The 27,971-nt window shown below is 35.9% G+C and overlaps 1 protein-coding gene, 1 long non-coding RNA gene and 1 pseudogene across 5 annotated transcripts in view; 1 reads left to right on the top strand and 2 right to left on the bottom strand.

The window, feature by feature from the left end:
• Nucleotides 1-60: 60 nt before the first annotated feature.
• LOC124451212 lies at nucleotides 61-4,537 on the top strand. 3 transcript variants are annotated; one of them, XR_006950372.1, is made up of 4 exons: nucleotides 61-236; nucleotides 307-428; nucleotides 877-898; nucleotides 1,101-1,574. It is a non-coding gene; the product is annotated as an uncharacterized LOC124451212 (long non-coding RNA). The 3 variants fall into 3 exon arrangements; XR_006950371.1 differs by lacking the exon at nucleotides 1,101-1,574 and having other exon boundaries at nucleotides 62-236; nucleotides 877-972; XR_006950370.1 differs by lacking the exons at nucleotides 877-898; nucleotides 1,101-1,574 and adding an exon at nucleotides 3,943-4,537 and having other exon boundaries at nucleotides 63-236.
• A 6,803-nt stretch (nucleotides 4,538-11,340) lies between these two features.
• Nucleotides 11,341-27,971, bottom strand: part of LOC124451199 (brefeldin A-inhibited guanine nucleotide-exchange protein 1-like) — a 93,237-nt gene continuing 76,606 nt past the window's right edge. For both annotated transcript variants that reach the window (XM_047001833.1, XM_047001832.1), the window contains one exon: nucleotides 11,341-12,251. In XM_047001833.1, coding sequence (XP_046857789.1) covers nucleotides 11,482-12,243 — 762 coding nt within the window. In that variant the 5' untranslated portion in view covers nucleotides 12,244-12,251 and the 3' untranslated portion in view covers nucleotides 11,341-11,481. The remainder of the gene's footprint in view (nucleotides 12,252-27,971) is intronic.
• Nucleotides 14,706-16,106, bottom strand: LOC124451101 (annotated as a pseudogene).

Raw genomic sequence — 27,971 nt, forward strand, 5'->3', positions numbered from 1 at the left:
TCATCATGGATGACTAAGATACAACAACATAAAAATATTAATTGATCTCAAACCAACATTTACACGAATATCGTTTGATTTTCATGTGATCAATTCTTACTTAAATACGATCTCACAATAAACACTTCATTGCACAAGTCACCACAGCTTCAAAGTAGGTCGATATAAGTAGACAGAATTATTGCTAATTTATTTTGTTGCATTTTTACTTGTTACAAAAAGAAGTACAAGAAAAGGTAATTTCAACATTATTGCTACAAAATGTAATATGTAAAAAAAGAAATACATTTGATCATTTTGTTTTAGCTATGAAAAGAGCTTACATACTGTTGTGTTTACTGGTTTTAATTGATTTGGTCAAAATGGAGCGATACAAGCAAATGAAGGAAAGACCGACGAAATCATTATTGGAAAATACGTACAAAGAGGTTAGTCGTCTTAATATTTATCAAACATAAACATTTAATAATAAGGAGTAAAGTCCATAACCATGAATTAACCAACGTGAGTCACATGAAAGCAATCAAAATTATTCTATAGAGCAAGAGAAATTTTCTCAGTCGATCACAAAAAACTATTTATGAATTTGATGTTCTGCTTTTTTTGGCTTTGCCGCAATGACTTAATAATTCTGATTTCCAAACAAAAACGCCACTTATAACAAAAATTAAACGCGCTTTGATAATCAGCGTCAGAGAGCTGAACCTTTATATTTTACTAGCTACGTTTTTTTTAATATAATCATATCGTCTGGCGAATTGTGTTTTGACCGATCGAATTCAACACATGTATGAATAAAATAATGTATAATCTTTTCCATGATTACGAATTTCTATATCTTGACTGGTTGAAATGGATACTTTTTCATTTATTTAGATTTTCATATACAACACAAAAAGTAAGACAATATACATCTCGAAATATGTTATTGGTTTTAAGCAATATAGTGAGTAATTAATATAGCTCTTTAAATGGTATCTTTTGGGTTGATTTTTACTTTTCTTTATGACACTGAGCTGTATATATACTTGGAGTAAGCTTATTTAAATTTCGTGGCATGAAATATACTTCTTCTTTTTTCGTCTGACGTTCTAAATTAGGTATTGGAAACAGAAAATGACAAGAGCTATTTCTATTTCAGTATATGTCTTTCTTCCTGTCCTATAATCTTATACCATGTCATGTGATTATAACGTCATCATGAGAAATCATCATGGATGATTAACATACAATAACATAGAAGGACTAATTGATCTCCAACCAAAATTCACATGAATAACAACTGAGCTTCATATGATAAATTCTTACTTAAATACGATCTTATATATTAATGTAATCAATCAATTGGACAAGTCACCAGAGCTTCAAAGTACATCGATATAGGAAGAAGACAGAACTATTGCTACTCTATTTTGCTGTATTTTTCTCGTTACGAAAAAGAAGTACAAGAAAAACTAATTTTAACACTGCTGTTTGAAGTTCATTGTCATAACATAAGTAACTAATTTGGAAAAAATATATTTTAAGTAACAGTAACATGTAAAGAAAGAAATACATTTGATCATTTTGTTTCAGCAATGAAAGGAATTTACATTGTGTTGTATCTACTGGTTTTTATTGATTTGGTAAAAATGGAGCGATACAACAAAGACCGATAAATTCATTATTGGAAAAGACGTACAATAAAGTTGGCCGTCTTGATATTTATCAAACATAAACATTTTCACAATAGCTAAAAACCTTTGTGGAGGAGGAGTAAGTGGGGCAAAGTCCATAAACATGACGAACGTTCGGGTTAGGATCAAGCTTTCGTGGGGCTTGTGGCGGTTTAAAGGCTAACTAGCTCTTCCCCTCAACTGACATCGTTTATCCACAAAAATTTAAGAATTTTTTGATTTACAAAAAATAGCTACAAGTAGAACTTTATTTACTAAAAATGCTTCCGCTAAAGCGTTAGCAAAATACAAATGTTTCTTTTTCAAAAATGATATTCTTACAATAACGAGTCCAATGTTTCTTACGATGTATTTTACAAACATAAAATCTGATCTCATTCATAGTTTGTTTAAAAACTCCAAGTTGACATTTAATGGAAGCACTCGAAATTTAGTCTGTAATATGAGGTTTTATTTAAATACCAAATTTCCTACCTACAGTGTTGCGGTTTTTACATTATTCTTGCCACACAAAGACAATATTTCCATTGAAAATAATTGCTTTGCGCGGGGCCCTCAAAACCATTCGTCCTGTGGCCACGCCCTCCCCTTAATCTAGCCCTGAGAACGTTTTTCATTCCACTACAAACAATTTTTCATCAGAAATAGAAGCTAATTAAAAAATGTGTAATATGAATATGGGCTCAAAGGCTTATTTGCCGGGGGATTGTTGGGGGTGGGAGGTAGATGCAGTGCTGTAAAACTAAATTTATTAGATGGGGGGGGCTCTCTTGACGTTTTTGTCAATAGTGCCCTTTTAAAATTACCCATTCCAAAGGTAGAAGAGGGCTCCTCCCCCAAGCGCCCCCCCCTTCTACAGCACTGGGTAGATGGCACTCCCCTATAATCGGGAAGAGGCCGTTTTTGGGCATGGAAATTACAGAGATTTGAAACGCCGTTGGCTTCTTGTCGATTATTTTCACTGTTTTTTTACTTGATTTTCTAGTTTTACTAAAAAAGTCCTCAAAACGCACGGAATGATGATTTTCAGGAGATTAAAGTTGCTCCAGGTGTGCACCCCAGACTCCCTGGATTTTCTATATCATGGGCCTTTAGTGCTTGCAGCTAGTAAACATAACACTTTGAAATAAGTATCTATATATACGGACTTTGAGGAATGTAAATTCAATCTACCAGTTGTCATGTGACTATAAATTTCTACATGAAATAGTACTTAAATACGTACATTTTGGGAAAGACCAACATACCAAACTTCCCCCAGAAATTTAAGCTTCCGTTAAAATTGTTATATTTATTATAATAATTAAGCTTGTAAGTTGGAATCAAACCATTAAACAATCTTCTCGGACAAACAATTTAAAAAAAAACTAAGTTTTCATGTGAAATAAACAGATTTTAACTATCACAATGCTAATAGACGTAAAAATACAAACAACTTAAGATTTTTTAGTTTGAAATAGAAATAATAAGTAAAATGGTTTTATTGGTAAATTGGTAATTACCAATAAAACGCACAGCAATCGACCAATGACAGTTCAGAATATCTTCAAGTATATTATTTTAAATATAAGATTTGCCACGCATCATAACTGTAAAACTTAAATAGTGAGCTCAAGATATTTTGAAAAAAATGAAAACTTTATTATCGGACACACAATTTTTAATTATTCAAATGTCAATAAGAGTAAAAATGCTATACTCGAGTATTTTTTACTTCTAAATAGAAAATATTTATAAATGTAAGAAACGCCATTACATCTAAAACTACTTAAATAATGTGCTTAAATCATTTATCAAATTTCTTCTAGAATGCAGATGTTTAATTATTTATCTTTCTCAACACAAAGACAAGTAGTAGGTGTTCAAAAATTTAATGAAAAGTAAACGGACAATTAATTGTTAATCTATATACAAACAGCATGCTCTTTAACTAAATAAATTTACTAAAGCAGTTAACCAGTCTGTATAACTGCAAATAATTATTATTAAAATATCGATATTTATTTTAATAGTATTGAGTTAACAAACTGGGATTAGATCATCAAAACTTCTGAGACAAACATTTTGCAGAAAAGGACAAACATTTTAATATCACAGATCAACAATTTTTAAAGTCAGAATGTAAATAGGAGTAAAAATGCAAAGAGTCTGAGCACAATGTTTAGTTTGAGAAAGAGTTATTTATCTATGTAAGATACGCCATTACCACTAAAGCGACTTAAGTAGCGCGTTTTAATTGTTTCTTCATTGATCAAATCCCTTTCAGGAAGTAAATAAAAAGGTATATTGTGGAAGAGAAAATGGATTATGGCATTGGTGTGAAGATAACCGAAGATGCTGTGTTGTTTACCATCATAACAATTTTTCGCATTACAATTGTTGCCCCAGGAGAGATACATGTTGCCATGGCGGGATGTGCTGTCGCCCTTGAAATGAATGTGTTTACTCCGTCTTTATTTATGTTACATTACAGGGAATTCAATACATGCATGAATAAAATATTTAAGGAAAAGATAACGATAGACATTTGTGTTACTTTGTTGCTGATTTTCTCTCTTAGCTATGTCATATAACCCCAAGAATACAAATGAAATTCATTTGGAATGACAAATGAAAAATTAATTGCTTGATTTCAGAGAGTTTTGTTTAACAATTTTAGAGGTTACTTGGTGTCTCTTGCTTCTTTGTTGGTCACAGTTTTTATACTTTGTGCAAGTACTTAGCGTCATTTTTTTCTCTTAGAAATTCAATGAACGCTTTATGAAATTAGACTACCGTTTGGTGATTTTACTTTAGAAATTGAAATATTTAAGCATGTATTTTTAAAAAGTAACTATAGTGAAAACCAGTCATTTATTGCAGCACGTGGTCTCTTATATTGACAACTAAAAATTGAAGGATTTGGTCACAAAATCCTAGTTTAAAGATGATTTTTGTTTATCTTCAAATTGTAAAGATAGACCACCATGATCCTTCATAATAACCTCATACTCATGCAAACAAATATTAAAACTTGTCAACTCTACTTACGAACTTTAAAACCTAGATCATATTCTTCCATTCTCCTCTTTTGCATTTGCCTTTTTTCATCTTTGTTGAATGTAGTCAGTTTTCATAGTCCAATGTAAATGTTCATACATACGTATGACGTTGTACATGTACTTTTGATAACTTTATATCATTCCATTTATGGTGTAACCTCCATATTTAATCAATACAGTACAGATATCGGGGACCATCCTTTCTGAACATATTTGCCACTCTAAATTTAATACCATTGGTGGCGATTGGAAAAATCCTTCACAATACAAAGGTTCCAGCAAGGCCAGTTGATTTCTTTTATATATTTCTTACTTCACCAGTAAATACACACTACTTACATTATATTTCTACATGAGCCGAATGCATTAAAGACAAAAGAAAATATGGTAAAATTCCACATTGTCAATTGTTTTAAATGTATTCAGCCTATGAAAAGTTCAATGATTGAAACGGGCGTAAAACTTTTAGTCCAAAGTATTTCTTTTGTTCAAATACATTAAAGGATTAATTATAGTATTTTTGAAAAGTCACTTGCACCTCAAGAGCCAATCAAAATGAAAATTTTTTATCGTGACGTCAATTTCAGAAGTGTTAAAGTATTTAAATTCGTATGTGTTTACTTTAACAACAGAATAGACATGTAACAGAAGGCCCACTCGGCTAAAATCATGGAGTATTTTTTCACTACGCATGCGTGACTTTCCAGCAAGATACTTTCACAAAATCAATAAGGAATAGTATTGCACGCGAGAATGCTAATTTACAAATAATTCACGTTTAAAGCAAAAGTTTGCCGAAATTTTTACAAAGAGTTATCATCTTGCAAAGATAAAGTTCCAATCTTTTTTAGCGCAAAACGATATATTTGTAAAATCATCTGTATTTTCTATTGCGATCTAGCAGAAGTATCTTGCAGGAAGGCGTGTCTGCTTTAGAATTTCATTTAGAAAAGTGGGGGACATGAACATCAAAGGTTCCGACACGAGCGGACCTTCAGTTTAGATATCTATGCTGTGCCTAAGGTCCGTTCACTCTATAACTTATTGCTGTTATTGCAGGTTGAATTATCTATGTATTAAAGGACAGTGAATCGTTTAATGTAAAAGACACAGTTAAATGAAGTAAATCTAATAACTTAATAAGCATTTACTCCAAACAGACACCACTCTAAACCAATTGAAGATGTCGTGATGAACGAATCTGGTATATAGTGTAAACGTAGGCTAAGCCTTAAATTATTACCAAATTTAACCTCAATGTAACATGATTATGCAATATGCAGTGATGGCTCTAGGAAGCAGAAAGAAAGAGCCATATTCAACTCTTCCCCTTAATTTTATTTTTCGGTCCTTAGTTATCCCGCACAGATATTTTTATCTCGTTTTTGTAGAGTAAGAAAAACTTAAAAACTTAAGATTTTAAAACTTTAAATTAAGGAAGCAGTTCTAAATACATTCATAATTAATTCATGTCAATATTTTATTGTATATATTATACGTATATTTAAATTAACTGTCACTGTATCACTGTATCATATTAATATATTATATGTTGTATCATGTACATAGTATTGTCACTTATACTGAAGATAACATCACGAGATGCTGAAACATGTTTATTTTGAAAAACTACAACGTTTAGTTTAGTTGTTTACTAATCGTTAAGAGACAACAAAATGTACGCTGCACATATCTATTTTTTCATAAGATGACCCAAACTTAGAACCAGATAAATCTGTTACATTAGAGTGTTTAAAGCACATTATAAGCATCAATAAGATGTTTCTTGGTTGTTTACAATTGTTACAAGTTAAAACTGTAGCTGTATATTGTACGTTGTATTATCATCAACATTATAATGACAAATTTCATCTTAAAAATTGAAAACAGAAAGTAAAGTTTTTCATTCTTCAATATTTTAATCAGAAAAATTTTACTCAAAATTATTTCATAATTTCTTAATTCAAAAGAACTTATGTCAAAATCGTAAAAGTTTTATTTATTTTCATCATAGTTATTGACATGACGTCATGATGTTTTACATACGGGAATTGCTGACAGTATATAACATTTTCTGTCTTTAAGGTCGTATGTACATAATAAACGTACAGAAATGATCTCTCACGATTTTCAACTAATGACCATAAAACCCAATGACATGACATGACATCATGATGGTGTTTTATAAATGTGAATTTTTAACATCATTCAAAACTTGTTTCCACGATATTAACATGCGTAAGGTAAATTCTATTTACAGTTTTTGAAAGAATGTTCAAAGAAAGTCACTCTATAATTTAAACAAAATAAGGTTCATCTACAACAACAACATATTGTCAAATGACTCACAATGAATGAGTTGTGGACATTCTTTCATTTCTATGTAGTGAACGTTTAATATATAATAAAAATAACCAAATTATCTGACCATACATTTGCATTAAAAAGTAAACCATCAACATAAAGTTCGTTCAGAGATCAAAGGTTTCTCACTTTTGGTAATTTTCTCATGTAAAACAAGCGACCATCCTTACGACAATCAACATCTTCGTGTGATATTCTCAATTTCATCACAACTTTGACAATGTTACAGTGTTGAATTCTCCAAATATAAATTTGAAAGTTGACGGGAATCATAGGATGAAAAAGATCTTTACTTGACATCACAAAAAACTAATCTCTCTCTCTGTCCGTGATATTTTTACATAATTTAAAACTGACAGTTTTTCCACTGTTAAAACAAAGAATATGGACAATTTTTTCTGTAATATTTTTGAGTTCGTTGTTGATACCATAAATAACTGTCCTTTTGTTATATAAAGAACTTTTTATGTTCGTTTTAAGTGATATGTAATGTTAGTAAATACGTTAAGTTAATATAACTAAAAAAGGTTGAGTTAGTGGATTTATTCAGGAACATTGAGTTTTAAAAATTTAATTTCGTATCCCCTATTCGACACAAAAGCTATTATATTTGTGTTTGAATGCATAGTTATAACAGGCTGTGAATATGTATCTTCAAATTTAGCGCATATTTCACCAATCTTTAAATCTACAGCAAACAGTATGCCAAAAGATTCACCAATGAAATATGATTTATGTACGATTGTGCTAGACCATAAAAATTCATCGATACTATGCAAAATCGCACTCACGTCATTGTTTTTATGCACATTAATTACATAAATGCCAGTTCTCTGGTAAAAATAGTCGTCTTCCAAAAAGACTGCAATGACCGCTTGGTTACTATCACTTATAGAGCAATGGACATTACAACAAGCTCCAGTTATCCGTTCCTGAGCAAATTCTTCAATAAAAGACGTTATGGGTATTTCTGCAGTATGCCAAGGTTTCAAGGAAAGTTCATTGTTGTTACTTCCCCATTTCCATAATGTGTATTCCGTTTCGTTTACAGTTAAAATAACAGAATTATCAGGTGATACAGCTGCTGCTTTCAATTCAAAACTGTCGACAGGAAGTCTTTTGTTGTATTGTATCTCACCCTTGGTAATTCTAACAACTTGAACAAAATCTTGTTCGTCAATACAAACTAAGACATCACCAAATGTTAAGATTTTCTTAGGTCTAAATCCAATGTTAACTTGCTTTGCTTGAGTAGAATCTACAACATTTTTAGATGAAGTTGATATCTTCATAAGAACCATTCCATATCCACAGTAAACCATCTGACCACCAACATCCTAATGCATTCTTCAGTTGCATTGGGACAGTTTGAATAATAGTGCAGCGTTCAATGCTCCAAATATGAATGTTGACGTGGTCACCAACAGCGAAAGCAGCAAAAAAGATCCATCCGGTGAAAAACAACAACATTTAATTTCAAATTTCTCAAAGATAAATGAAGGTCTCCAAAGATGATCAGTTTTGAAAATATTAAGTTTGGTAAAATACGGCACAACGTAAAGTTCCTTAAACGAGATGGGATGGACTTCGTTAAGTGTCTTATAAAGACATGGACACTCAACATTTGGTAAACAAAACTCGATTTCTCCTTGATCGTTGTATTTTGTCAACTGAGTGATTTCAGAATGCTTTCCATTTTGGTTTGTATGATAAAAAATACAATCACGATGATGGTGTGCTGTCATTAAATGTGAAGGTAGTGGGAAAATATTGATTGCCTTTGAGAATTGAAAAACATACGAAGTCTCGACGAATTCTGCAACAAAAAACTCTGAATATTTATCGGCGCATAGTAGTTTTTGGTAGTCAACAACGCAGCGTCGATCAATTCTCTCCAAAGTTAATGAACTCCATGCAGTGAACACTTCTTTAGAATAATTTCCATCAAATCTTGCGGTAATGTACAAACCAGAATCTAAGTAAGAGCAACGATTAACGACATCATCTGACTGTAAACATAATAACAAACGTCCATTGTTAACGTCCCACAACTTTACTTCAGTAGATCCATCACTAGTTACCAGTCTGTTTCCGGTAGGTGAAAAAGAGCAACAAAATATGTTTCCACGTACAAAAAGAAATTTGTGGGAGTTATACCGTATATTGTTTGGATAGAAGGCTATTGGAATGCAATTTTGGCATACTCGTACCATTCCTTCAGCCTTGAATCATCAAGTACAGTGCCAAGAATATATCTTTCTGTAAATTCTGGAAGCTCAAAAATAGATATTTGAACATTTTCATATTCTACAGCAAGAAATTCTTCATTGGACGACACACAAAGAGATGTAACGTTAGCACGTAAGGAGACAGTCAAATGATGATGGTTTGTTAAATATGTTGAGTCTAAATCCTCAAACCAAACAAACTTTCCTTGTTTCAATAAATCCCTTGCCAATAATCTTTTTTCGTTACTGCCATGAATTCTGTTTGCAATAATTTGTAAAAAAATTAAGCTATCATCAAGCTTATATGAGTCATATTTCATTGTCAGTAACACCATAAGCAAATGAAATAGTTGCTCCTCAAGTACATCTTTTCTCAAGAAAGTTTGTAGTTCCTTGATGATTTCATGCAATTCAAACTTAATGGCAAACATGTCATTGCCTTCCACAACCATTAAATTCGCAAGAACCACTTTCACATCTACTGCCCAGCTAAAGTCAACATTATCGCCACATTCTATCATATGGTGGACTCCATTCGTTAAAGCATATTTAATCATAGCAGTGTTCATCTGATCTTCAAAAATGTTCATCCACTTAATTTGTTTAAACACTTTCTCACAAGCATGCCATTAGAACTTATGTCCATTTTTTATATCAACTGTAAACTCATGCTCTTCATAACCATCTGATTTTAACCAATCAAATAGAGATTTGTGATACACGGTCAAATAATCATTGTAAACTGGCAAAATTTGAGATTGCACTTCATGTATTTTAATACGATCTTTAAACTTCATGTCATCAGAAAAACCTAAACATTGAAAAAGAAAAGACAAAGGCAAAATACTTTGATAAGTCACCAACACTTCAAGACATTCCGTAAAGTTTTTATCGGAAATAACGGTTTTGTGTGTTGATAAAATTATTCCTTTCAATAATTTATTTAATCTCTTGAATTGTTCTGTGTAAAATTTACTCAAACCAGTAGGAACCAATTTTTTAATATTCTCGACAGATATCTCAGTTTTTTCTTTTTTCAAACTCTGTTGTGCATGGTAAGCGTACAAAAATGACCTCTCGCGTTTTTTAACCCTTAACTCTAAAGCGCCATCACTATCTTTTTTCGGCAAATCACTCAACATATGTCTCAAATACTTGTGCAGGTCTTCTTCGTTGTTTTCATCACGAGTACGAGTTGTAATTTCCACAGGATTCATATCTTTCAACACCTTTTGAACAGGAAGTTCTGGACGACTGGTGATGAAGATTTTAATCCATTTAGGCAATCGGTCAAACTCTTCTGCAATCAATTCCAACAATTCACTTTTGCCATCAACTTGGCTTTCATCTAAGGCATCAATAACCAAAAGCATTGGTACATGATCTTCCAATGAATGCAATGGATTATTTAATAAAACAAGGAATGCATCGGTGATCGATTCCTTGGAATTGTTTCTCTGTAATTCTTCATTTAGTTTAGATTTGAAATCTGATAATGTATCACAGATGCTACTAGCCAATGATTCTATCAATATTCGAGGATTTCTATAATTTGATTTATTATATCTGCAGAAATGAGAAGCGGCAAGTTTCTTCTTTTCAGAATATCGTCGACACAACTCAGCAGCAAACACACTTTTACCAACACCAGGACCGGCAATCAAAATCGCGACATTAGAAGCATCTTCACTTCTATCGTTAAACCAAGTGTCGAGTTTTTCAAATAACCATTGTCTAGTTCCTTCAAGGTATTTCTTGTTAAGATCTTTTATAAGACCGTTAAAATTACACTTTCCAAGCTTTTCGACGTCTGAATATGTTTTGTCCTGTAACATTTTTTTTACTCCTACTACATCTGCTTTCGTTTTCTTTACACCCTCTTTTATGCAAGTACAGTTTTTTAACATATCAATATATTTTACTTCATTAGGACTGAGTGGAGCTTTCTTCAATTCATCCATTTCAATTTGCTGAATACCCAGACCAACCAATGCTTTTGAGATTTCATCCCACAAGCGCTCAAACGTACCGTCATCTACACTAGTTGTGTTTATGTGGCCATACACTTTGTTTCGATAAAACTTTATTCTTGCAATATTTGCTGAGATTGAAGTATCTGAAGAGGAAGGAAGACTATCCCATCCACCATGTGGCGCTGTTAGACCACATATGTTACGCAATAAGACGTAATAATTTTCTCCTGTAACATTTTTTTACTCCTGCTACATCAGCTTTTGTTTTCTTTACATCCTCATTTAAGTTTCTAACTTTTGTTGCCATCTCTTGTTTCATCTCTACAACATTTCTTTCTATTACATTTACATTTTCTTTGATTTTTTCAGTGACATCGATTAACAGCTCTTCTGTTTTATACCATTCTTTTAACATTTCAATATAAGTTGCCTCATCGAGAGTGAGGGGAGCTTTCTTTAATTCATTTATTTCAATTTGTTGAATACCCAAACCAACCAATGCTTTTGAAATTTCCTGCCACAAGTTCTCAAATTCACTATCATCTACACTAGTTGTAGTTATGTGACCGTACACTTCGTTTCGATAAAACTTTATTCTTGCAATATTTGCTGAGTCTGAAGAATCTGAAGAGGAAGGAAGACTATCCCATCTTCTAAATGGCGCTTTTAGACCACATATATTTCGCAATAAGACAGTTAATAATGTGATGTCAAAGTTTTCAATATCAGGGTCACCAATTGACAGGTAAAGAAGATCCCATTGCTCATTCTTTATGACTTTAAATTTCAAAGATGTTAGTGTCTTCTTTGCAGAGGGATCTTTAAGTTTACCAGCTAAACTTGATGGCTTTAATAAAGATTGCAATGTTGTTTTTAAGGCTTGGGTTCCTTTATTGATTAAAAGTTTACTTAAACTAGATCCATTTTCTTCAATCTTTAATTTGTTAGGTGGCGAAGCCATTTTTTATTCTAGAAATGAGAGATGAGTTTGTGAAAAAAGGTATAATTTCTCAAAGGTTAGGTGATAGGATCAAACATCATGTACCAACTTCAATCAGAAATAGAACGATTCCATCAAGACAACAACCAAAACGTGATTGTAAGAAAAATAATTTAGTTTAATGTGACTCCGCGATAGATAAACATCTCTTGAATAACTCCCATTGTGCTGATTCTTCTTCCGACGACAATTTTAGAATTATTAAGAAATGCCGTTCATTCTTTCAAGTACGCGTCATGGAGGCTGTTTTGATTAAGTTAACTAATCTCGTCCTCTGCCGACAAAAGGATTATGTTTTCAATTTATCCTTGTTTTGAGCGTCATCTCCTCATTTGGAGATGAAGTACATTCTTTCTTGGCTTTACAAATATCGGTAGATTTTAAATTTTCATTTAGCAGACGTTGACATCTAAGGAGTGGTCTCCCAAAATGCATTATGTCGTTTAATTTCACTATTAAATTATTACTTTTACCATTCACAATGGTATTTGCGATCTTTAGAACGATTTTCAGATTTGTCACCACGACAAAGTCTCTATTTTATTAATTAGTTATTAATCTAATTACGCATGCGTCATTGATATGGTCATGTGACTGAATTTGAGAACATGTAGTCGTAAGCTATTAAAGCTTAGTATTTCGTTTGTATTCTATATGTTTTTGATAATAAATCATTGAGTAATTAACAAATTCGATGATGCAAAAGCTTGAAGAATCCCTTATTACAAGTAAATACACATGCTAAGAGATTACAAGTATTGAATTTTCTCCGGTTTTGTGCATACGTGTGGACAGGTGGAAACGATTTAAATACGCTATGTGTGGTCGCAAATCTGTTCAGAAACGGAGGAAAAATCTCCGTATTTTTTAAAAATATGTATACCTGTGAACATAGAATTAGTGCAATAAGGTCCTGTTGCAGGATTTTAAAATCCAATGCAGACAGCACAATCAGCGCCAATGCATCTGGGAGAAGGGTATAGGGGGGGTGATACACCCCAAATCTTGGACTCGTAGGCAAATAACAGGAACTTTTCGGGCGATTTTTTTATTATGAAATAAAAATACAATCTGATGTACTGAGCGATATAACACAAAAAGTAATATTATCAAAATATTAAATTGTTCCATAGTTTCCCAAAGTACATCGTGTAAATTGCCGTAAATCCTTCTCCACATGTCTTCATTTCTCCACATTAAATTTACGAATCCAGTATATTCGTATCTCGTATCATTAGGTTAATTAGTCCGTGTTGTTACCCGTGTGAAATTTATTGTATCAAAGAATAGTTACTAGTATTCACTTGCAATAATTACGAACTCACATGTCATGCCTTGTTGAATAATATCTTTGAGAGGAATATATGGTCTATAGAGTACAAACGTAATTTAGGAAATATAATATAAACGATAGGTGAGATAAGCACGGTTACATAATGACAATTTGCTACATACATATCAACACTGGTTTAAATGTTTAAATACAAGCACAGTGCATCAAGTCTCATCACAGTGTAGTATTCTCTCAAACGATATATATTTGATGTTTGCCAACTTCTGCGAAGCTTATGCTTGCGTAATGTCTCCAGCTGTTAAATTTCAACATAATAAAATAAAAAACAGAAAGGTTATGCGCACCAAACACAACGTTAGTTGTATTTACAAAATTTTGTTGTGCAAATCGATGAAATGAAATGGAAAATAGTCCGTTATAGTCCTAAGTAAACTGAATACAAAGTAGCACACGCTGTGTTCTGGAGATAACGAAAAATAGCTAAAATATTTGCATCGATTGAGAAAAGAGGAAGCAATTAGTTTATTATCTTTTTTGATTATGTGATATCAAAAGCTATAATTCAATATCAAAATAAATTTTATGGCAAAAATGCACCAGCCAGCAACTATTATGGGTAAAGAAAGTAGGTGGCCCATCTATGGTAATGTCAAGATAAATTACTACAACAAATTTTGGCGTAAATTTGCATTTCTAAGCATCTTAGAGATAATTAAGTGCACTGTTAAAATTATATTCTTTACAAATTCATGACTACTAGTGTTTTTCTGAAAGTACTATGAATAAAAATTGACGAGCTAAAATTTATTTTTTCAACAAACTCTGAACCACTACAGAAGGAAGTATTGTTACTAGAAGATAGCAAATACAAGTTGGTAAGCGTTACGACCAAATTCAAATGGTGCCTCCAGATTTCTAAAAAGTTACGATATCACAAACAATAAACCATCACGGGTTTCAAAGTCTAAGATAAATACTTTTGGAATTGTTCCTACAAAGCATTGTAGGTACCTTCGTAATACTGGGCCTGAGTGTACAAAATGCGTTGGTCGACTTATTGCATCTAAACGAAATAAACGAGTTTAGAACATTGTTTGTCCAATTTTCTTAAACTCAAAATCGAAAACAATGCAGATATCAAACGTTTTAATTCCTTACTAACTCGGTACATATCATTTACATGCAGTAAATTGTTTCTATAATTTCATTCATCTTTGCGACCAGTCCGTCATGTGTACCAAGGTCACAACGGTGTAATTCCCCAGTCTTCATATTCTCTTGTTTTACAAAAGTCAGGTTTAAGACCTTCTTTGTGCCCTTTTCCATCCGATACTCCTGGCACACATAACACCATTGTCTAAATTTACTTTCCCAAAATCTTCCAATCACAGTGTCGTTAATATGACCTAAGCCTTTTACTTTCCATTCCAAGAACTTATTATACTCAGTTTTGTTGTTCATTAGAAACTTAAGTCGCTCCGCCAATTCTTTGGGAGACTTAAAATCTCTGACATTGATAATGGCATTTTCAGATTTCCAGGCAAAAATCATTAATTTTATCCGTGCTCATCACCACAGGTACTGCACCTGCGTTAAGTGCATTAAGAATTTTTCATCAACATAGTAATCACAATCTTGGTTGAAAAACAATAACAAACTTGTATAATTTTTCCACATCTTGTTTTGCTTCTCTAAAGTTTGGTGCCCAGCGTCCTACTATACCATCTTTATTATGTAAACATCCACCATAGGAACCGACATGAACATGTTCCGTGAGATGTCTTATATACGCTGTCCTGACAGCTTCGCAGTTGGAAAGAGTAGCAATAATTCCTCCCGTTTTTTTCTCAAACGGAACCGGTGGATCTAAATTTGGCTTTGTAAAGAGTGGTGTAGGAAAATCAGAATCAAGTCGATAGCTTCTCGACAATTGAAACTGTGACATAAAGTTGCCGTCAGAAAGTATAGGAGTATAAACAGGATTTTCCATACCCGTTAGGATCCAGGGAACATCTTTTGATGGAGGTAGAAGATATGGATCTCTTGAATGCACAATAAATCCATTTGCTTCTTTAGCTCGCTGATGGTCTGATGTAACCTCACAGGCCACAGGACATTCGCCTTCTTTGTCACCTTTTGGCAAGCTTACTTCAAAGGATGCGGGCGAAGCACCAAAAAATTTACTCCAAAACAAAAGAACTATTTTACCTGTTCGTAATGGAGACCATGTTATATTTATTGCAATGGTAGACGTTGTTTCGGATTTAAAAGTAGACACTGTTTTAGATTCATTAGTAGAAGTTGTTCCAATTTGATGAGTAGACGTTGTTTTAGGTTGACGAGTAGACGTTGTTTCAGATTTATTGGTAGGCGTTATTCCAGGTTGAGTAAACGTAGTTTCAGATGCAGGAGCATATTTTATCACAAACTCATTTTCGTAAAGATAGATGATCGTAGTAAAACCCACAACAAAAAAAACGATGGATATGCGGAACTGCATACTACATCCCTTATTAGATAAAGTGACCATATTTACGTAAGCGAGAGTAGATCGAGGTGTTCCTAAAACCTATATCTATACAAGTTGAAACTAAAAAAGAAAATGTGATAACATGTTAGCAAGTTTTATATGTGACAAAATGTAACAATAAGTTAAAGATATATTTCTGTCTTCAACAATGTCAAATTTTCATGAAATGTTGTTAATATCAATAAAACATTAATGAAATGGTCACTCGCTTACAACGCAATAAGCATCTTACACGATTTGACAAAACGTCTCCATTTTATTAACATGAGCATGCTATGTTTGCTACAATCTTTTCTTAAAATTAAACAGCCACGTGCATATATTATACATCTTATTACTAGCAAACAAGGTTTTTGGCTTGATGAAAGTTGACATTACCACTCACATGTATGCTAATTAAATGGACGTACAATTTCATCATAATTGTCATGCACGTGGGGCTGCTTTAACGAAATTAAGTCGCCCATATTCGTTTCTTACGAAAATGTCGGCTGAAGAGAAGGAAAAACTGGAAAGGTTTCGTGCTAAAAGAAGAGGACATCGCGGAGTGTGTACTAAGCTCGAGAAAGAGTCAGTTGAATTGTTTCGAACTCTGAAATCTCCTGTAATCGGTACGTATTTCCAGCATCGCTCGCAGTAGGCAGCGTAGAATAGAGAGGCGCTGTCGACACCAGAGGTGAAGAAGGGGGCGCGGAGGGCTCACACAAAGTCATACTACTCCAATAGCAATGTCACTATCGAACCTACGGTAGAAGATGTTGAAGAAAACCCAATAATGGCCCCCACGTCAATCTCTAATGCAGGGTTGAAAACTGTGAAAGCTGAAACCAGCCTGCGTGGCTTGCGCATTTCGAAAGTTGTCTTTTCGACATCATTCACTTTCAGCCGGACTGTCGCAACATCGTTTACAGCAGCCGCGATCCCCATGCGAAGCACTCGACTCGAGCTGAGAACTGGGTCAAGCGTAGACCATACGCTGGCCCCCCACCTCTCCGCCTGCAGAGTAATACGCGCAGAAGGGCGTCCCACCATCGTCGCAGCTCTATCGGAACGACGACACTGAAGTCGCTTGGCGGCCTGAGCTTAGGTGAGAACAACCTCCAGCTGCGTACAGGTGGGGCGGTCCAAAGCGTATTCCCATATAGGGATCAAGCTCAGTGGATCTTGCGAACAAGGCCTCGAGCGTTCAATGTAGCAACACACTTGCTAGTGATGCGGCTCCCGTTAATGAGGAGCGCATTGATAAAGGCAGCCTCTCTAGTCATCTTGACTCTGACGCTTCCAGGCGTAAAATGACGATCATAATTTATAAGTTTGATCTCCGGTGTTTTAGAGTAGGTGTCAAGCAAGGCCGCCAAATCACCGAACTTCTGTCCTGACCCCGGTACCGCAAGAACATGCTGTCTGATCTCCTGCAAATTCCTCCTCATTAGGTGAAACTGAGGATGGCCGAAGTCGAATATGGCGATAGCGACCACCTCAAAGGGATACCTGCTGAGAAACTGTTGGTTTACTTTATTCGCAAGCACGCGATAGTCAGCCACAATGGCAACACGCATATCCTGATCCGCTTGAGGCTGCCTAAGATTGGCTTCAAACCCTTGAGGGTTTTCCGTAAACAATTGTACCAGCTGCGCACGCGAAGTGAAATAGTTGCTTTTCAGAAAGGCCTCGGGAATCTCCTGGCACGCCAGAAAGCGGCCAAAGACGAGCAGCAGCAAGCGATCGAACTCCCCCTCTTTACGAGTCTGGAGAGAAGGCGCGGTTGTAATGACCGCCAAGAGTTAGTTTTTCAAACGGACATCAGCGACGCTGTCGCGAACTTGGCCTGTATCTTTAGAATAGTTGAGCAACCTGGATTTGACCGCGCTCAGGACCGACTCTTCATTGAGAAGCTCAGGGTTGCCCTTGAACAAGGCATAGAGCTCTTTTACGCTTGGGTGTTTTTTTTAAAATCAGCAAGCTCAACTTGGATGGGTTAGATCCTGCAAAGGGATGGGTTAGTATATACTGCAATGCTTTACACAGGAAGAAGATGAAATCCCGGTGGCGATTTGATGCTCCAGTCCCCTTTGCTTGGGCCCCATTCGGGAGATAAACCAAGACCTCCATAAAGGACTTATGTGCTCGGGTTGGTTTATGATAAACTGGAGGACCTCCATCCCCCGCCCTTTTGGGATGAGGAAGGCCGACAGATAACCATCCGCCATTCGCTCAAGTCGCAGGGGGAGACCATCGACGATCCGGACTCGAATATGTTCAATTTTCTTCAAGAATTTGGTGATATCCCTCCTCAACTACTTTCTCTAATTTTAATTCTTGGTCAGATTTTTCGCAATTAGAGAGGACTTAGCGCGTTTGATAATGTGCTCGGGCTGGTTCTCGATAAACTGCAGGACCGCCGCGCCTTTAGGATGAGGAAGGCCGACAGATAACCATCCGGCACTCGCTCAAGTCGCTATAGGAGACCATCGACGATCCGGACTCGAATATGTTCCTTTTTCTTCAAGAATCTGGTGATATCCCTCCCGAACGTCTTTCTGTAATTCTTGGTCAGATTTTTTCTCAATTAAAAAAGCTACAAAGCTGCTAGCAAGCTTAAAAAACTTTCTGGTAATGACGGAGAAGGAAAAGCTTTCACTGAAAGTCCACCGCAATAGAATTTTCGTCGCAATAATATCCGAATTGCTGATTGGTGCAGTCCATAGCGAGGATCGGGCACTCGCAGCTGGTCAAGAGTTTCTCGTACAGTTTGAAGAAGAGAACCGGTTTATTGCCCGTGCCGCCGAAGAGCGTATTAAGAAACTGCTTCACGTTCGACTTATCCGTGAATCGGAAGAGATAGAGAAAGTTGTGTTAACCTTCATGTCCTTTATGTTGTCGAAGCTCTGGGAGAGGAAGAAGACGTTAAATTTCAGATGATGGCTATACATCGTAAAGAACTTATAGAGGCACTCCCTCTGTGTTCCGCATTTGAGATTCATGACGCGGATGTCGTCGATGATGACGTAGGACTCCGGTTCTATTCTCGTATCCTCGATCGATTCAGGCATGACGGAATAATGCTTCAAGACCGTGTTAGGTTGGATATATTGATCAGCAAAGGTGTTCGAAATGACGTACAGCCTTTTTGGACGAACGTGAGCAAGGAGCCGTTTCATGAAGAAGCTCTTGCCTATATTGCTCTGACCCAAGAGCAAAACATTTTGCCCCCTATTTTTTGAGTAAAGGCAGAAGCTCGTCAAACCATTCTTTTTTGTGTAATTCAAGCCCGGGGATAGCGGGGTATTTGCCGCCACCAGTGCTAGTATCGCGCGCGATAACACTTGGAAGAACAGAAGGCGCGGGCACCTGTGATGGCGTCGGGACGACTGACCCGGGGGCGAGGAATAACAGCCGAAAATCTTTTTTAGAAAGATATGCACCGCTCTAAATTTTTAACGACTGGGCAATGTGGGCGCTCGTCGGGGTCGAGGACGCGGCCCGCAAGGCCTGGGAGATGCTGTTGCTGATGGGCTGATGGAAACGTGAAGCTGCAGCGGGCGCCGAAGCAAGGACATTGGGTGTCAAACTTGCGGCTGACGATTTCAACTTAGAAATGGCCCTCGATTTTGCGCGATTCGCTGCTCTCTTGCCCGTGCTCTTTGAAGCATCCAGGAGCATGCTCTTAAATTCATCCAAACCGCTATTCTTCTCTCGCCCCGTGGTCTTCCGTCGTGTCCCTGCTGTTCTTCTAGGCGCTGCGCGCTTCGACGCTCCCGTCTTCCGTCTTGTTGTCGACCTTGGCGCTGCGCGTGTTCTTCGAACTGTTCCCGTCGTCTTGTGAGTCTTTCCAGCCTCAATCTTTTTGCACCGCCCGTCGATGCTCGCGGGATGGCACAAATTCCACCCGGTAGTCGTCGGAGGGGTGAGACATGTTGCCGTTAAGAATACCCGCACCAAAGATACTGTCAACGACATTGTCCCCAGCGATCTGAGCGCACCAAGGGCGAGAGGATCGCGGCATTCTCCGCGTAAAGGGCCATCCTGGTGGCGACACTCAACAGCCTCCTGCTGTGCTCAGTATAAAAAATGGATTACCCGATCTCGAGCGTTGACATCGAACGTCTCCTGAAGGCCAAGCGAGACCAAAAACGGTTCGTTGGGGTCTGAAGCTGCGACAGCTAACCACATCTCCACAATGGGCACTTTTGCATCAGCAACATGGACAACATCTGCCCCCTCCATAATCCGGTCGAAGGGGGGCACCACCGGCTAACTGTTTGTTGTACTGGAACGCATGTGCTTGTCTTCAATAGCTTTGGACGTGCGCTCGCTGAAATTGAGGAAGCATATACAGAGCCCCAGGTGCGCAAGTATTTTCTGGAGGCCTTTAACAAGCGGGTCACGATTACGAATACGTTTGCAGTGCAGAGTCGATCAACGGCAGTCTGCGGGGCCCATGCTGTCCTGGCGGGGCGGCTGTTTACAGAAGAGGGTTCTGTAGAGGGGCTTTTAAAAAAATTAATTGGAATGTTCGGCGGAGACACTCTAACTAATGACCATTAAGTACTCGACTTTGTGCCTCTGACCACAGGCGGTGTTCCTGACGATTTCGAAGCTGAAGAGAAGTCGCCTACGACACGTAATGTTAAAGCTGTCGTCCCGACAAAGCATGGTTGCGTTTCTAAGGACGGAAGCGTTAAGGAACGCCTCACAGAGGTCTACTACAGTCCTGCAGGGTACTGGATGGGCCTTGCTGATATTCCAAAGCTGGCTAAAGAGACTGGCGTCTGCGAGGATGTGGCTCATGAATGGCTAACAAAACAGGCCATCTGGCAGATCTATTTGCCCGCACCAGCGCGAAGTGTTATTCCCCGACCTAAGTTTGATATCAGCACCCCGAATGAGGTCCACTAGGCAGATCTCTTTTTTCTGCCTCACGATCGAGTCGGAAGACGCACATTCAAATACGCATTAACGGTCGTCGACGTAGCAAGTCGGTATAAGGAGGCCCAGGCAATCACAGACAAGACAGCAACCCAGGTTGGGAAGGCGTTAGAGTCTTTTTATGCCCGTGGGCCTCTTCGATGGCCTTAAGTTTTACAACTCGACCCTGGCTCGGAGTTCCGCGAGACTGAAAAAGAGTCATACGAAACAAACGAAAAAAAATTCTTTGTCATATAGCATAGCTTCTTCAACTAGAGTATGGTATTCTCCTTTTTCTTTCCTTTGTTGTAATATATTCCTTACCCAAAATCTTTTCTTGTATTTTTTTTTTCTTAATCCTCGTCTTAAAACAATTAGCGGAAAAAGTCGTCGTCGATTATTTAGAGCCGCCATGTTTTGCTTAAATTTCCCGCCATCTCTGGTGAAAATAATAAAAATAAAATCCAGCGGGCGGCCAACGCTCTCATAAAACAGATTTCACACTCGTGGGCGAAGCGACCGTAATGAAAAACTGTCTTTAAAGGCCATTACTTGCGCAAGCAATAACTACGAAACGAAACTTAATTGAGAAAACATCTGGCCACAAGAGAGTCATAAAACGATGCTACACACATTATGTGTGTCCGCCTAAAAGTTTGTCAATCTCGAGTTCTTTAAGGTAGACGCATGGAGTAGTTACATTATGATGTATTTCACTAAATATGGCCCTTAGAAGGTTAAGTACAAGTTTCGGTTGATAGAAAATATATAACACTAACAGAGACCTTTTATGACTTACATCACAGCAGTTTTTCTCAAGAAATCCCATGTCTAAAAATAGTGACATTTAAAACGGTGCGAATCTTATCCTGTGAGAATAGACGAACTTAGTAGCTATCATAAGAGCAACAAGAATCACTTTTGCAATATCGCCAGTATATTTTTGAACGCTTTGTTAGTCATTTTATCAGACATCAGAAACCAAACAATTAAAAAAATTTGTTCTTTGAACAAACTTCTCTACTTATATATGGCAAAATTCGTTTAAATCAGGCATACCTGTGTCGAGAGGTGTGAAGAGCTTGTTCAAATCAGAAATTTGCCAATATACCGTAAAAATTCTCGAGAAAGGTGATGCTATCTGTTTCAATGCGATTGCTTTTAGAATTTGTGAAGCTTCTTATCGTAGCAGACGTAGAGTCGCAGCCAAACACTGGAGGTTGCTAAGAAAGAAAGAATGTTGATGAAATTGAACGAATCTTATTTAATGGCAAATAATTAGTTATGCTACCACCAACTGTTGCTACCATGCAAGAATTTTTTTTAATTAAAAACAGTGAATTTCAGTAAATGGGCAGCTGTTTTTACATTTGTAGTTCACCCATTTGTTCTAAGCTCTCTAATTTATGTCCTCTCTAATAATCTGCAAGTGATGAATGTCAAGTTACGATAAAACTTTTACATAGATAAATTATTCGTAATGTCAGGATCACTACATGCGGTGGTTTCCACAAGAACTAGCTAATGCAAGCCTGAAAATTCATCTAGAAATCTTATATTCTATAATAATAAATTAGGTCAAAATGGTTTCCATCTTAGTTTTCAGTGTGTTCTCCTCGAAACACTCCTTATTCATTTCACTTTAATATAATAGTGGAAGAAATAAATCAAGTTCGTATTCTTTTCTTCCCCGAATGACAACTGACAACTTCAATTTGCATTATATAAAATAAAAACAATAAAACGCCTGTGTTGATTGGTTGATAGCTGAACTTCATCTATTAAATCAATCAAAGAGTATTTGCTAATCAATCATGAATACATGTTATAGGAAATATTAAAACCTTTGCTTTGAATTTATTTTTTTTACATTATTGTTATTTTATAAAAGAAATGTAAAGATGTTTTTGCCTGATCTGCTTTCGAGTACTCCCAAAGGTCTCCTCGGTTTTAATATTTCCACAATAAACATGTTTTATTTCTTAATTGAACATCGGCAAATCTTGCAAAGTACACCAAGCGGAAACATTTGTTTCCTTCATAGAAACTTACGTCAATTTGAAACCTCCACAGCAGCAAACGTGACTATGGCACTTTAATAAGTTGCCACAAAATGAAAATTTTGCTAATTGAATCGTGTTTTTATTGAATAGTGAACACAAAAGGTCTGTCCATAAGCTAAGAGAGGACGAAAAAGTTAGTGTGGCTAAAACCTATGCCATTTTTATCGAATACAAACACTAAATATGTTGGTACTAGCAGCTCCAACTCTTAAGACATAAATGACCTGAATATGAAGTCTAAGAGTTTGGACAACTATATATATGCTAAAATATTTAAAGAGACATATAAAACTGATTGGAACCAAAAAGTTAAAAATAAGCATAATCCGTAAAAGGCATCTTGTAACCTCAAATAGTGTAACCTAGTGTAACTCATAATGTAACCACAAAGTTATAAAACAAACAATTACGCTGCAATATTTTGGTTTTATTTAAAAACATCATCAGAAAAAATGACATAGTTACAAGTTGCCAGTTAATTGTACATATATATACATAGTTTTTATATAAACAAAGTGTATATAAAATGTGCCATCACGGCTATCACCATATTCAAATGGTGACTCCTGCACTTGGGACACAGGACGTACGGTTTGTATATATATATATATACAGGTGTTCAGTTACAATAGGAGAAAATTTAGGGGCTGTTTACATGATCCCGGGTAGCCGGGATTCAGCCAAGCGTTAAATGATTTTGGCAAATGGAAAAGATTTAATATTTATCATCAAATGAATGTTCTTCAGCACTTTGACATTTCCCTTCCAGGTTTTATAGAACTCAATGGTCTACAACCCTAAAACATGGCAGACAGGTTATACTTTGTAAGACTCCTTCGCAACTCTATTTTGGGTTGTGATGCTGACCTCGAAAGAAGTCCAGATCGGGATTTTGCGTTTTCGTATTGATTCTCTTTACCATACTACGTTGCGATTTGCTGAAGTGTTCGAGCTTGAAGAGGCTGTTCTGCAGTTAATCTCAAACGCAAAAGAACTTTTAAATGTCGATGTTCATCATGATATTAATCTATCTTCTTCATTGAACTGCTTCAGGTTTTCATATGATTCCTGATTGAATTCATTGGAATCTGCACTGAGCAATTTAAGCATTTCACTGTTTGTCCAATAGATATATCCTAGCAGAAACAATGTATCTCCAATATGGCGACTAGACGTGTTTCGTGTAGTTACATCTCAGTTTTATTTATTTTGATTTGGTGTTTAATTTTTAAAGATATTTTTATTCATCAAATACAGGATAACAGTAGTGATCGTTGTTTAAACTATTTTTATGTGGCAAAATCGCATTCTCAAACCTGTTTTATAAATATGAAGAATAAAGTGTCGCTGCTTACGCCGAACAAATCAAATCAAGTAAATCAAGTAACTTTCAATTTGGCTGTGCAATTGTGATAATTTCTAAACAAGCAATGGCGTCTGCAATATTATCTTTGCTTCATCGCTATTTATTACTGGCATTGGATGGCGACATTCATTTAAATCCAGGTCCGGTTTCTGCACAAAATCTTGTGTCTTCCCCGCAAGGAAATAGTTGTTTTAGTCTACCAAGTCGTGGCCTTCGGATAGGCCAATGGAATATAAACCGTTTGAATGAAACAAAGTTTGAACAAGTGCAAATTGAAATCCTTGGCCATGACTATAACGAGAAACGTCTGGATATTTTGATTATAAATAAAACGTTTTTGAATTCGCAAACCTCTACTGAATTGTTTAATATACCTGGCTTTGACTTACATATAAGGAATCGGAAGCGTACTTCGAAAACTTTGAATGGTGGTGGTATTGCTATATATGTTAATCGTGATTTAATTGCTAAAAGAAGACATGACTTGGAAACAATCGAGTTGGAAGTTTTATGGATGGAATTGTGCCCATTTAAGTCGAAGAGAAGTCTCATTATAGGTGGCATTTATCGCCCACCAAACTCCGACAAAAATTACGATGTTCAATTGGGTATGAATATCGAAAATGCTTCCATGCAAGGTAAAGAAACGTTAATCCTTGGGGACTTTAATATCGATTATCTTGACACTTAATCAAAGCATCATCGCTTGGTTAAGCATTTGTTATCCTTATCTTTTCAACAACATATTATCGATGCTAAACGTCCAATCAGTTGTAAAAAACTCGATCATATTTGGTCAAATAGACCCGAATTTTTATCTCATTGCTCGACTGCTGATATCTTTATTTCTGATCATTTACCTGTATGTTGCTTGCGTCGTTTTAAAAAATTTTGTGGGAAATTTATGCAAACGCATACTGTTATGGCTTATCGCGATATGAGAAACTTTGATGAAGAAAAATTTCGGAGTTCTTTGCTAAATGTTCCTTGGGATACATCATTTATCTTCGATGATATTGAGGACATTGTAATTATGTGGTACTCTCTCTTCAATAATATACTTGATCAACATGCCCCATTAATTTCTAAGCGCATTAAAAAGGTGAATAAGCCTAAATGGCTTACTGAGGATATATCTTCAATGATGAGAAAAAGAGATATGCTCCTCAAAAAAGCGAAATCCTCTCATTCCCATGAAGACTGGGAGTCAATTAGAAAAATCAGAAATAAAATAAATCATTCAGTATTTAAAGCCAAACAAGTCTATTTCAAGTCATCTCTTATTGAAAATCGTAAAAATCCTAAGAAGCTTTGGAAAATACTCCAATCTCTTTCTGGTGATACAAATGATCCCGTTCAAGTGAAAGAATTGTTATTTAATGGATCTCTTTTCCATCATAACAAAAGAATTGCTGAAGCGTTTAATCTGCACTTTGCAAATGTGATTTCTAATCTTTTAGATGATACCACTGTTATAATGATAACGATTTTTTATCTTTTGGCAATTTGAGTTTAGATACTCCTGAAATAAGTGCTGAGCAGGTTATTCAAATAATTCAAGATATTCCCTCATCAAAAGCAAATGGTCCAGACAATATTAGTGTAAAGATCTTGAAGACTGCTGCCCCAATTATTTCATCGTCGTTTTCAAAGCTTTTCAATCATTGTATTACTTCGTGTCAATTTCCACAGTCATAGAAAACAGCCAAAGTTTTTCCCCTGTTTAAAAATGGAAATTCTTCAGATCCAGATAATTATCGACCTATTTCTACGCTACCGATAATTTCCAAAGTTCTTGAACGTCATCTCTATAATTGTTTGCTTCGCGAATTTCAATCCAACGACATGTTTTATGTTCTTCAATCTGGCTTTAGGAATGGCTATTCTACTGAAACGGCTCTTATTAAAATTGTTGATCAGATATTATCTGATCTTGATAATGACAATCCTAGTGGCTTGCTGTTTGGTGATTTTAAAAAAGCATTTGATATGGTGAATCATAAACTACTTTTGGGTAAACTTAAAGCCTGTGGTCTTAGCACTGATTCCATCAAATGGTTCAACTCATATTTGTCAAACAGGTATCAATACGTGTCAGTGAATGGCGTCTTCTCTGCTACAACTATTATTGATCGTGGTATACCACAGGGTTCAGTCTTGGGCCCCCTGTTGTTTATCATATTTATTAATGATTTGCCTAAATCAATAAAAAACGCCTCAACGAATATTTTTGCTGACGATACCACTCTTATTAAATCTAATCATTACTCAAATTGGGCTGGATACATTTTAGTAAGGAAGTGGAAATTAGAAAGGCCATGATTTGTCATTAACGTTTCTATGGTAACTGTCCATCTTATATTATTGATATTCTACCAACAAATGCCAGTCGCCACAATAGAAATACTCGTTATAAAGACTTAACTATTTGTTTACCCAAAACGAAGAGACAAAATGACGGTGGGTGATCTTTTGCTGCTACTGCAAGTCGATTTTGGAACAGTCAACCTCTTACTATGCGTAAACTTTCATCAGCTACACTTTTTAAAAAGAAATTTTATGATAAAGCTAATTCAGATATGCTCATAGAATAATTTATTATTTATTTTTTTAATATTTTTAGTCTTGTGTAATTCTGGTTTTTAAATTGTAATTGATCTCGTAGTTTGTTAGTTTGAGGGCCACAAGTTTTTCACACTTATTATGTCACGTGTTTATCCTCTTTTAATAAAGTTTCGTCATCATCATCATCATCACTTGTGTGTCCTCAATCTTTATTTATCAGAAAAAACTATGCGTGCAGTGTAACCATAAAAGCAAATGTTTTTTACTTTCACAAGACTTGGTCTAATGATCTTAGAATTTCCCACCTGTTCTATGTAGATGCAACATTAAGAAAAGGGGGGGAGGAGAGTTTAAGCTCATACGACCAAGTCTGGTAAAGAAAATTGGTCACGCTGCATGTGGCTGTCTAGGTATACGGACATGCACAGCTTTTGGAGTGGGTGCTCTAATAGGAAAGACAGCTACAAATTTGCCTTTTTCCTTGAACGTTTTGAATGTGATGTTTTTACTCGTGTATTAATTTTCAATTCAAACAGAAACTGTACAAAAATGTGTCGCTCGTGTCATATGCCACAATATATTAATGAAGCGTTTACCAGCTTTCCAAAGCGCCGTCCTCAGCTCGTTGTTACAATTGAAGCTTTTAGCAAACTTATACGAGTTCTCCAACACTTCGCAAAACAAAAACAGCTGGTTAGAGGTAAGATGTGGAAACATTCCGTCGTGTTTTCGTTTAGCGGTTCGTCGAGGAGTGTTGAGACCCTGACATAATGAAAAACTAAGTCACCAATCATAATGAGACATGTACGATTATTTAAAGTAAACAACTCTGACTATAGTGTATCGTTGCTACTTATAACAATGTCAAACCATGAAATTGTATGAAATTTCAGCTCTGGGTAAATAAACGTCAAAAACCAATTGTGTATATAATAGTGTATTTATCACAATAGCACTGCTTTG

The sequence above is a fragment of the Xenia sp. Carnegie-2017 genome, unplaced genomic scaffold (assembly GCF_021976095.1).
Source record: "Xenia sp. Carnegie-2017 unplaced genomic scaffold, XeniaSp_v1 HiC_scaffold_24, whole genome shotgun sequence".
NCBI classification, from domain to species: Eukaryota; Metazoa; Cnidaria; class Anthozoa; order Malacalcyonacea; family Xeniidae; genus Xenia; species Xenia sp. Carnegie-2017.